We start from the raw sequence: 12,288 nt of genomic DNA, 5'->3' as shown, positions 1-12,288 counted from the left end.
GTACATCCGTGGGGCTTTGCTTCATAACAAGAATACAGTGTTGAGCAAATGAATGAACCCTTCCCCTTAGAAGCAGAACTTTTTTTAAAAAGCTGAGGTACATGGGAGTGCTGCCTCAATAGTTCATTAGGAAAGAATCTTTCCCGCAAAATGTGGTGGCTGGGTTTGAATCTCAGTATGGCGCGGTTTTAACCTATGGGAAGACATTCCCACATTTTGTTCAGCTAAAATCTTGGTAGTTTACTGGGCAATTTAATCTCAAACTGTACAGTGTATGCGAATTAATCACAATCAAATTCTCTAGAAAAAAAATATTAACTTGAATACTATACATGGTAAGAAACAAAATATTTGAATTTTCTCCTAATTCTTTAAGATGATACATGCCTTTGGCAAATGTTTATTTTGTAAATGACTTTAACACAACAGGGAACTTAAAAAAAAATATAAACAATAAATCAAAAGTACTGGAAGGCTGGCAGATATTTTGCTTTCTCTCAGTGTGTTGAAGACACGTACTTGTACACTTTCATTTGACTTACAAAATTTAAGGGAAAAAAAAATATAGCCGGCTGGAGTGGCCGAGCGGTTCTAGGCGCTAAGGTCTGGAACTGCGCAAGTGCAGGTTCGAATCCTGCCTCGGGCATGGATGTGTGTGATGTCCTTAGGTTAATTAGGTTTAATTAGTTCTAAGTTCTAGGCGACTGATGACCTCAGAAGTTAAGTCTCATAGTGCTCAGAGCCATTTTAACCATTTTTTTAATCTTTCTGCTTCATTTTGGGTGTGGTTTGAACTTTTTACTGTTCGGTGTCAGTGAGCTAATACGGTAGTAGCAAAAGAGTGAGACTGTGAAAGATTATGTTAAAGAAAAATTACAAACACTCCACAATTGCTGGAAATTTGGCTTCGTTACTGCAGAAATATCAGTTCTCAATTAACTGTGGTACTGTCACAGTCTTTGTGCAAAAATTGCTATACTCTTGTGTGTACAGCACTAAGTAGTGGGTGGGAGAAATAACTTGGTCTCTTTCATGAACAGCCAGTTACCTTAACATCTCACGGTCAGGCATATTCTTTCAAATGGCTGTCATCAGCTTACTAGTGTAAATTTTCCTTTTCCCAAGTGCAGCTCTTGCTGAATTATCTTTGTTCACATGTAAATTCAGCGTGGCACAAAAGTTTAGTGAGAAGAAGGATGAAAAAACAAATGAAGTCTTTTCAGCTGTGCGGTGTTGTTACAGTTAACCTCCTTTCAGCAGACTTGCTATAGAGTAGTTGAAATATACATCCACAGTATTAAAAAAGAAACACCTGGACAGTAAAGTTCACACGCTTCGCCTTACATTTCAAACCCAGAGCCAGTGTTGGCAGTTCTAATTCAGACTTTCATAAAGAAGAAAAATGAAGATAGAAAAGAGTAAAAATTTGTGAAAAATAACTAACAAAAAAATGTGTAAAGTTAATTTAAATTTTCTCTACCTCATTATCTTATAAAATGCTTGAACAAAATCAAAAATCATTTTCTCACTCACTTACAGCTGTGTAAAACAGTTATTTTGACTTAGAAATGTCAGTTCTGATTTACTCAGCAGCAGCAAACATTTTAAGTGTCAGATTTCTTGACCTTGAATATGGATAGGCCTGACTTAAAAATTTCTCAAATTTTGCACAGAAAAATGTTGCCTTTCCTGATTGTGACTGAGTAATACCCCATGCAATTATTAGAATATTCCAGATGGGGATTTTAGAGAAAATTACTTATAAGGAATAAAAAAATCAGATTCTCATTTTTTGAAGAAATATTTGGATAGGTCAACTAGTTAAGGCATTAAGGTCATTGCTGACGGCCAGCTTTCAGTATTATCATTTCTCAAAAGAATTAACATCCAACGACTATTCGTGTTGTCAAAAATACAGTTTTCAAGTTTGCATAAAGGTTTCCTTGTGTTACCTTTCCAGGTTGAAGGTGAAAACGTAGCTCAAGTGTGCGTTACCCATATCTGATAGCATTGTGAACAAAATTTTAACTAAAAATGTCAGATCTGTATTGATACTAATTTTTTAATTACTATTTCACTTTCCCTTCTATTAAGAAATTTTTACAAATAGTCGCAGTTAGACAAGTCTATAAAATTGTAACAAATCGACAGAACATGAAAATGTTTTATCGATTGTCATTTGGAGCTTCGAAATATATATTTTTCGGCAAATTTGTAAATATCGATGTAACACATTCACTGCGAGCCTGTAAGATTGGAGACGAAATCGGTCCGCCGCGACGAGTGGACCGCGGTCTCACTGCCATCAGTCCGCACTCACGCGGCCTTCCCCATTTCCTGTTCGCAGCTGACAGCAAGTCGCAGGTGCAGCGGGCGCGCTACGAGGCGGCCAACTGGCGCCACGTCAACGGCTACGAGATCCCGGCGGACGCGCTGTGCCGCCGCATCGCCGACATCTCGCAGGTCTACACGCAGAATGCGGAGATGCGGCCCCTCGGCTGCAGTGAGTAGCTCGGCACAGCAGCTGCAGGCCGGTGTGGCGGCCGTCGCTGCTTACTCGCCTCGTATTGCGCTCTTTAGTTCTTTAAATATTTAAATTTTTATCTGCAACTTCATATTGTCCTTTTTGTCGTTTAGCTATATTTATTGATGATATGCTGGAATTTTCCATTGTATCTGTAGTTTCGTGACCTCCTAATTGTGTTTCTGGAAGAAGTGTTGAAGGGGAAGGAAGAGGAGTGAGGGAAATAGACTAGAGATTTAAGAAAAGGGGTAGAATTTAGAAAAAGCTGCCCGGAACCTCTGGTCGGGGAGGACTTCCTGAAGGAAAGAGTTATTTATTTCGTAAGTCTTTAAATTTTGGAAATGGTGAAAATCAGTGGGGCCAAGTCGAGGCAGCACGGAGGATATGCCAAGTGTAATCGTAGATACAAATACGGACTGACACCGTCTGTATAATGGAATGAGGACAGTGTAAGTTTGTGCCAGACTGCGACTCGAACTTGGATTTCCCGTTTATCGCGAGCAGTTGCCGGTCTGTCAGGCTCTCGGAGCACAGCCCACTGCCGGACCCAAACTTCCATGTGTCGTCAGCATCATTCCCTTAGCCACCTTTTCGTGTCCAAAGGAACATTGCATCCTAATTGGGAATAACACCGGCACTGCAATATTGTATCATACGGAGGACGGTAGATGACAGACAATCCGAGATATCGCAGTGCGCGTGTGTGGTCTACCATTCTCGTGCGAAAGGATAGCGTGCTGCTGTCAGAAACTCGAAATGTGCTGTTACTTATGCACATATGTAGTTCTGTGCTACACACGAGAATTTAAAGCACTGTAGTGCAGAGAGTTGCAACTTACATCGGGAAAGTGAGATAGTTGACTGAGTAAAGTGCGTGACGTGTAGTACCTCGGCCGACATTGAAAACTGAATAATAAAATTGGGAGGAACTACTTTTGGGGAAGCCCTGATAGATTAGAAGATAGCAACTACGAATGCTTACCTGTCGTTCTGGCAAAGACAGTGCATCAGCTATAAACAGGTACTGCAGACATCAGACTTTAAGATGGAAGTGGAATAATCACACCTCAGTTCAGATCTAGCATTATAGAGCAAAGGCTTGGTAATATGAGTTATTAAATTTTTGTGTGGAATATTTTTACGTACAAATTTTGACAAGAGATTTGCTCAGATTGGCGGCTAACCGGCAGCGGTGCGACGGCTAACCGGCAACGTCGATGTCGCAGGTATGATCGTCGTGGCGTACGACCAGGAGCAGGGGCCGTGCGTGTTCAAGACGGACCCAGCCGGTTACTACTGCGGCTACCGCGCCGTCACGGTGGGCGCCAAGCAGACAGAGGCCAACAGCTACCTGGAGAAGAAGCTCAAGAAGAAGCTCAGCTACAGCGGCGACGAGGCCATACAGGTGTGTACCGGATAACTGACAGAGACTTTACAGCAATGTGACTCACTGCATAAGAGGCAGGGAGAAAGGGGGTGGGGTGGGGGGAGGCACACACGTGGTTCCTGTCTCCGGGTGCCTGGGTCCGAGTATGGCCACACCTGCATTTTGAGCTACTCCTCCCTCCTCCCTGCCCACTGCCACCGACCCCAGTGGACAGCTGCCTCTGTCAGACACGGAGATGGTCGTGCTGCAGTCTGGACACCCAGAGACAGTGGTCGTGTGTGTACGAGCTATGAAAGTGTGAGAGTTTTCAATATGAGGCTGTCAACTGGAAACGAGAAAGATGGAAAAATGTAAACTGTTTATTATTTCACAAGCAGTTGCCATAACTGTTATACATTTATCCTCTGTGAGACAAAACAGTCAGTGCTTTCATGGAAAAATGTTTGCAGTTGCCTACAGAACTGTCATTGTACCCAGGCATGCTCCTCTTTGTCCGAAGCAAATTGATGGCCACAAATGCGTTACCTCGGGGCTAATAAAAAAAAAAAAGAGGTAGTTGCACGGAGAGAGATCTGGAATGTATGGAGTGTAAGGGCTTCCTAGCAAATCATTTGTGGCACAGTCAAAATATTCTCGGCAACATTTGCGTGGGCCCCGAAGAAAGGCATTTGCCGCAATCCGTTTGCTTTGCACGGCCAGGTGCTTTCGTGGTTCTGTAGGCAGTCTTTTCCACTGTGACTGACTGTTACTCTGTGCCTCCTCTGTGATGCCTTCCCCTATTGTTATTCTGCCTCGGACTTTTCGTTGTTGGATAGGTTGACAGGAGCGGTATAATGGCAAAAGTGTGAACAGAATTTTATCACCGAGTCGAGTATGTTCCTCCGAGAACCCGAGGCAGTATTCGGCTGGAGCCTGAAGACCTGAGGGTGCAGTCTAATTTTGGGACCACCCCGAATTTTATTGCAATAACTGTGTCGTTAGGAATTTATTCGATGTCTGAATTTGGAGCCTCGTTCGGTGTTCCACTTCTCACGTGTGGTCAGTACCTCACGGGTGATGGGTTATACACTTCTGTTTTGACACAGATTTTACCTCGTATGCACTCTTCTCCTTCAAAGTGTTTGCAGATTTCTGTATTCGATACAGCAGTGCCTGCAATACTGCTGACTTTCTCCACAGTGACCACAATCATTTTGGGCTGATTAATGCAGGTGCTATATCGGGCTGCATGCTTCAGTTCGTTATTTTTGAATCCTTGATTTTGTGCAAAACTGAGAAAATTATATCCACAATAAGGAGGAAAGAGCATTATTACTACAATTATTATTACTAGAAGCTATCAGACAGTTCAGATTATAGCTGCACAGGCCTACAGGTGGTTCACACCGGGTCTTAACAGTTCAAAGACTTGTATTATGCAATTCAAAACGATCACTAACCACCATCTAGCGACAGAATTAGACATATATGGTTATACACAGACTGAAGCACAGCAAGTGAAATTCCTTGCAGCCCATCTGGATAAAGGCAGGACTGGTGGCTTGTTCAGCATATTTTCACTCCTTGCTGCCTTCTCAAATTATCTTAGAGGGTAGTGCATGTAGAGTAAGTAAATAGTGTTCAGTTCATCAGCAGAAGCAAGCAGTAAGGGTATTGTGTAGAGAAGATAATGCTACAGCTTGCAGAAGCTTTCTCAAGGAGTTTTTGAACTCTTGACTCACTTGCCAACACATTTACTCCTTAATAGTTTTTGTTGCTGGTATTAGATCAGTTGGAACCAAAGAGTGAGGTACATACAATCACAAGGCACAAAAATAATTTTCATGTAGTCCTTGCCTCCTTGTCCTGGGTTTGGAATGGAGTTCTGAAATCCGATGGTAAGACATTCAGTGAGCTCCTGTCTAACATAAAGCAAGAAATTGAGAATCCTTGTGAGTTCAAAAGTAGATTGAGACACCCCCATTTGCCATTGTTTTTGAAAATTATCTGAATATCTATATTCAGTGACAGATAAGTTCTGTTGCTGGCACAGAAAGTAGGCAGTTTTTATGACAAGCAGTAATCCGTACTAATATTACAAATGTAAAACTGTCTGCTGCAGATGAACAGATTGACTAAATTTACTGCAGAGATAGCTTGAAACCTGACGAAGAGCATAAGATACTTTGGCAAGTGTGTTACAAAAGGTATTTATTCATTTCCAAAATATTATGTAAATTACCAATGATATTTACTTGCTGACTTTTGAACCTTATCATATTTGTAAAACTGCTTCCATTGGTTATGTTCTGTGGGGTACAATTCAACATAATGAATACATTATTATACAATCCTCAACACATTTAATCCATATTTCCATTATAATATTACTAAATGTGAAAGTAACTCTTACATATTTGTGAGTAAACTGCTTAACAAAATTTGGTGGATTTTTGTATGGAGATAGCTTGAACCCCAAGGAACGACAGACTATTTTAGTAAAAACAAGAAAGTCTATCCCTAATAGAGTGAAATTGTTAAATTGTTTTCATAATGTACATGTGGTATAAAGCGTAGCTGCTTCAATGGCACTATGCATAGATGAGCACTCCTGCCCTCGCACTGCTCGGCTATTTAGCTGTGTGCCATGCAGTTGCGAGGACGGTCACGTTCACACACACACACACACACACACACACACACACACACACACACACACACACACACACACACAGAGAGAGAGAGAGAGAGAGAGAGAGAGAGAGAGAGAGAGAGAGAGAGAGAGAGAGAGGGGGGGGGGGGGGGGGGGGCAGCTGGTATTGCATGTACAACAGCATCACATAAAAAGCCACTGATATGCAGCAGTGCTGGTAACAGCTAGTGTGCTATAAACAGCACTCAACATTTCCAGAAGTAAACATATTTTCCTTGAAAAATATCCCACTACAATCAATATTAAGGTGCTAATAGCAACTTCTTTATTTTTTTATTTTGCATGCCTAATTCTGCAGGACCAAATAGATGAGAAAATCTCAAATGTCATGGAACATGTTCGTACATGAAATTAAAACATAAAAGTAATAAGATAAAATACAGTGTTTACTAACCCCAAAAGAGACTTAGCTATAAGTTTATGTAAACACAGTCAACAATAAGGGACAGGAATCAGCTTAATTTTCAAGGAACTCCTCAACAGAATAGAATGAGGAAACCCTTCAGTTTCAGTTTGAAAGCGAGTGGGTTGCTGCTAAGATTTTTGAATTCTTGTGGTAGTTTATTGAAAAATGAGTGCAGCTAAGTAGTTCTTTAAAAGTACGGTGAGCTGTATTGTGTTTAATAGAACACTGGATATTAAAATCAGTAGGAATGTACTCCCAAAATGAATCAAACATGGAAGAAACAAGTTCATGCGTGCATTACTAAACGAGGCAGCCATTTTGTGCGTATGTTAACAATGCTTGTAGTCCCATCTGTAAGTAAGTTAACTTCAGATACACTGGCTCGTCATTTAGCAACTATGGGGGAATCTTGCAAAATGATTTCTAGGTTAGAGGGCCTCGAGGAACCACACGAAGGGCATCAGTCTAAAAGTGAGCAGGGAAAACACAGTAACGTAGTTGTAGAAACAATTGGTATTGTTGTTGTAAATTGTCGTAGCTGTGTTGGGAAAGAACCAGAGCTCCAAGCCATAATAGAAAGCACTGAAGCTAAAATAGTTGTAGGTCCAGAGATCTGGGTAAGCCGGAAATAAGTTCAGCTGAAATTTTTTCAAATGACGTAACAGTGTTCAGAAAGCATATATTAAATACAGTTGGTGGTGGAGTATTTATTGCTGTCAGAGGTAGTCTGTCTTGTAGCAGAATTGAAGTAGATAGTTAATGTGAAATAGTACGGGTAGAGGCTACACCTGACAGTCGGACTAAACTATTAATTGGATCGTTTTACCAACCCCTAGACTCAGATATAGTTGCTGAACAGTTCAAAGAAAACTTGAGTCTCATATCAAATCGGTACCCCACTCATACAATTATAGTCAGTGGTGACTTTAATCTACCCTCAACATGCTGGAAAAATTCTACGTTTAAAGATGGCGGCAGACACAAAACATCATCTGAAATTGTACTGAAAGCTTTCTCAGGAAAGTATTTTCAACAATAAGTTCATGAGCCCACTCGAAGCGTAAAGGATTGTGAAAGCACAAGGCAGTTGCTGCTAGGCTCAATGCCTTAATTATCAAAAAGAAACACAAAGCATATATATTTCACTAAGCTGATAAAATCCTCTTATGGTCTTTTTTAAGACAATCTTCACTCCTTCCGATATGGTCATGAAATTGTAGAAAAGTTGTAGAATGATTTCAAAGAAATAGTATCAACAGCAATTGAGAGATATATACCACATAAATTAATAAGTGATGGTATGAATCCTCCATGGTACACAAAATGGGTTAGATTGCTGTTGCAGAAGCAGCAAAAACAGCATGCCAAATTTAAAAAAAACACAAAATCCCCAAGACTGGCAAAGTTTTACAGAAGTCCGAAATATAGCATGTACTTAACTACAACGTGCTTTTAATAATTTCCATGATGAAACTCTCTCGAAATCTGGCAGAAAATCCAAAGAGATTCTGGTTATACATGAAGCACACCAGTGGCGAGACGCAATCAATACCTTAACTGTGCGATAACAACGGTGAAGTCACTGATGACAGTGCCACTAAAGCAGATTTATTAAACACGGTTTTCCGAAACTCTTTCTCTAAAGACGGCAAAGTAAATATTCGTAAATTCCAATCGAGAACAACTGCCAAGATGAGAAACGTAGAAGTAGATAGCCTTGGATTCGCAAAGCTGCTTAAATCACTTAATAAAGGCAATGCTTCTAGCCAGGTTGTACACCAGTCAGATTCCTCTCGAGTATGCTGATAAAATACAACCACTCGCTCACAGAAAGATCCGTACCTAAAGACTGGAAATTTGCTCAAGTCACACCAATGCCCAAAAAGGGAAGTAGCAGTAATCCATTGAATTACAGGCCCATATCAGTAACATCGATTTGCAGTAGGGTTTTGAAATATATACTGTATTCGAACATTATGAAGTCCCCAGCATGGATTCAGAAAATATTGTTCATGCGAAACGCAACTAGCACTTTATACTCGTAAAGTAATGAGTGTTATCGACAGGGGAGGTCAAATTGATTCCATATTTTTAGATTTCCAGAAAGCTTTCGACAGCGTTACTCACAAACATCTTCTAACCAAATGCGTGCCTGTGGAATATCGCCTCAGTTGTGTGACTGGGTTCAAGATTTCCTGTCAGAAAGGCCACAGTTCATAATAATAGAAAGTCATCGAGTAAAACAGAAGTAATATCCAGCATTCCGCAAGGAAGTGTTATAGGCCCTCTATTGTTCTTGATTTTTTATTAACGACATAGGAGGCAGTCTGAGTAGCCATCTTAGATTGTTTGCAGATGATGCTGTCATTTACCGTCTGTAAAGTCATCGGAGGATCAAAACAACTTGCTAAATGATATAGATAAGATATCTGTATGGTGGAAAGTGCAACAGGTCTACTAAAGAGACTACTCACACCACGCTTGCCCGCCTTGTTCTGGAGTACTGCTGTGCGGTGTGGGATCCGCATCAGGTGGGACTGACGGATGACATCGGAAAAGTACAAAGAAGGGAGGCTTGTTCTGTACCATCGCAAAATACAGGAGATAGTGGCAATCATTGAAACAAAACGCGTTTTTCGTTGCGTGGGATCTTCTCGTGAAATTTCAATCACCAGTTTTCTCCTCCGATTGCAAAAAGATTCTGTTGGTACCCACCTACATAGGGAGAAATGATCATCGCAATAAAATAAATCAGGGCTCGGAAAGAAAAATTCCAGTGCTCATTTTTCCCGCGCGCCATTAGAGAGTGGAACGGAAGAGAGACAGCTTGAAGGTGGTTCATTGAACTCTGTGCCAGGAACTTTATTGTGAATAGCAAAGTAATCGTGTAGATGTAGCAGACTAATGATGTAGATGTAGATTATTTTTGGCATAAACTCCAGATAACTGTGAGCTTATCAGAGGAAAGATTGAAACGAGCTATTTCAGTAAAGTGTGCTGTAATTCCTCCTTTCAAAGACTGCAAATATCCCCCCCCCCCCCCCCCCCCCCCACGTTGGTTAACGGCGTAAAATTAAATATGTTTTGCTGAGCATTCCTGTTCCTTTATGATGCATCCTAAGTGATGACTACCGAAGGTCTAGCTGTGTCAAAATTCCAAACAAAGCAGTTCTTGTCATTGCCCTGTAGTAAATGTCACCTACTCGAACAAAAGTCGCTCTTCTGGCATTGACTCTAACAAACCCCACCAATTATGGAAAAAAAATCTGTATCACTTGTATGCTCAACAAATTTCAGTTTTTTGTTGGCCCAAAGAAACCCCTTTCTGTTGAATTGGGACAGAATTAGAAGAAAAAGAAAGAGAAATTTGCAACCTTTGTCCATTACCAGAACATTAAAGTTTGCTTTAGCTCAGCTCTGAGTCAGTCTAAATGAAATTTTTGAACGTTGTAGTGTTAACAATAAGAAGCCACCAGTGTCGACAGAATCTACCTGTGGCCCACTACTGTGTGAATTCTTAGCCGTTTTTTATTCTCTGGCAACAGAGACATATCTCTTACTATTTGCTGGTCTAACAAATGGTCTTTCCTGGCACTGCACTTCCCAGATGTGCCCAGTTCTGTCGGTGCAGCACAAACACTCTCTCTCGGACACTCACACCCACTTGCAAGTAAAAGTGCTCTATCCTCACACTGATGTACGGCATTGCTAGTTGGCCTCGTTTATTTGTGCTGTCGAGTGGCGTAGTACTGGTGATAGAGAAGTCGCCAATGTGGGGGAGTAGCGAGTACGTATTTCACGACCCCTCGCAAATTGTCAACGTGTGTGCAAAATGGTTGCCTCACTTAGTAATGCACGAAGGAACTTGTTTCTGCCATGTTTGAGTCCATTTTGTGGAGTACATTCGTACTGATGTTAATAATATCCAGTGTTCTGTTAACCAGAACACAGCTCACCGTATTCCAAAGAAAATTGGGGCCACTATTAGACGACACAATATGTGTACGAGAATGAAGTGACCCATTCTTCTGTGCTGCTCGTGCGACCGGGATCCCGACTGGGTCAGATTAAAGAAATACAGCGGAGCATTTCGGTGGCTTGCTGCGACATTTATTACCTCGAGGTAAGTATTTTGCAGGTGGTGCTGCGACATTTATTACCTCGAGGTAAGTATTTTGCAGGTGCCTTCATATAATTCAGTGGGAATGCCTGGAGGGAAGACATTCTTTTTGCAATGCTCTACAGAGGAAATTTAGAGAACCAGCATTTGTGGCCAACTGCAGAACTATTCTGCTGCAACCGACGTAAGGTTCGTACATTTTTCCCTCGTTCTTTTTTGCAAGTGGAACAGTAAAGGAAATGACTAGTAACATTATCCGGGTACCTTCTGCCGAGCACCTTGCGGTGGCTCGTGGAGTACTCCGTAGTGGTAAAATATGGCACACCGGATTCCACTTCTTTGACAGGGCACGGTGTTTCCACGAAAGGCGGGTGGATTTTCTGTTTAATTGCGCGGTTGTCGAAACGTGGACGAAACTACTAACGGTATACTAGTCACTTTTCTTCATAGAGCACTGTCAGCTCCACCGTGCCTCTTCTTCAGTGTTCAGCCCTGAGGTCATTTTGCAGCAGCGTGCACCCCGAGCAGTGTGCGCTCGACATCTCAACTTCTGAATCGCTTATTGTACAAAATCTGAGATTCGACAGATAGCCTCGAGAGACGTTTTGAAAGTGATCACGGTCTGACATTAAAAAAATGGTTTCTCGGTTTTCTTCTCGTCTGAAACTGATCCTGGAAATGGGCAGTTAATCTCATTATCGTCGAGTTTTTCTGCACTGGGGTGCCGGGATATTTCCCACATAGTACCTGCGTGCCTGCATACGATTGATTGGCAGAATTCTGTTTAGTAATGAAAACCGGCTTTCGTGGGAAAATGGCACGTTTACCAGGTGGGATTGACGGAGGACATCGAAAGGGTGCAAAAATGGGCAGCTCGTTTTGTATTATCGCGTTATAGGGGAGAGAGTGTGGCAGATATGATACACGAGTTGGGATGGAAGTCATTACAGCATAGACGTTTTTCGTCGCGGCGAGAGCTTTTTACGAAATTTCAGTCACCAACTTTCTCTTCCGAATGCGAAAATATTTTGTTGAGCCCAACCTACATAGGTAGGAATGATCATCAAAATAAAATAAGAGAAATCAGAGCTCGAACAGAAAGGTTTAGGTGTTTGTTTTTCCCGCTCGCTGTTCGGGAGTGGAATAGTAGAGAGATAGC

At 41.5% G+C, this 12,288-nt stretch overlaps 1 protein-coding gene across 1 annotated transcript in view; it reads left to right on the top strand.

The window, feature by feature from the left end:
• The window catches only part of LOC126295479 (proteasome subunit alpha type-6-like), a 35,801-nt gene that overhangs the window by 17,357 nt on the left and 6,156 nt on the right, over window positions 1-12,288 (top strand). Inside the window, exons 4-5 of the mRNA XM_049988026.1 lie at window positions 2,348-2,503; window positions 3,751-3,929. Coding sequence (XP_049843983.1) covers window positions 2,348-2,503; window positions 3,751-3,929 — 335 coding nt within the window. The remainder of the gene's footprint in view (window positions 1-2,347; window positions 2,504-3,750; window positions 3,930-12,288) is intronic.

Source organism: Schistocerca gregaria, chromosome 11, assembly GCF_023897955.1.
Source record: "Schistocerca gregaria isolate iqSchGreg1 chromosome 11, iqSchGreg1.2, whole genome shotgun sequence".
NCBI lineage: Eukaryota > Metazoa > Arthropoda > Insecta > Orthoptera > Acrididae > Schistocerca > Schistocerca gregaria.
The sequence above is the reverse complement of the archived record's forward strand: the minus strand, read 5'-3'. Positions and strand labels throughout refer to the sequence as shown.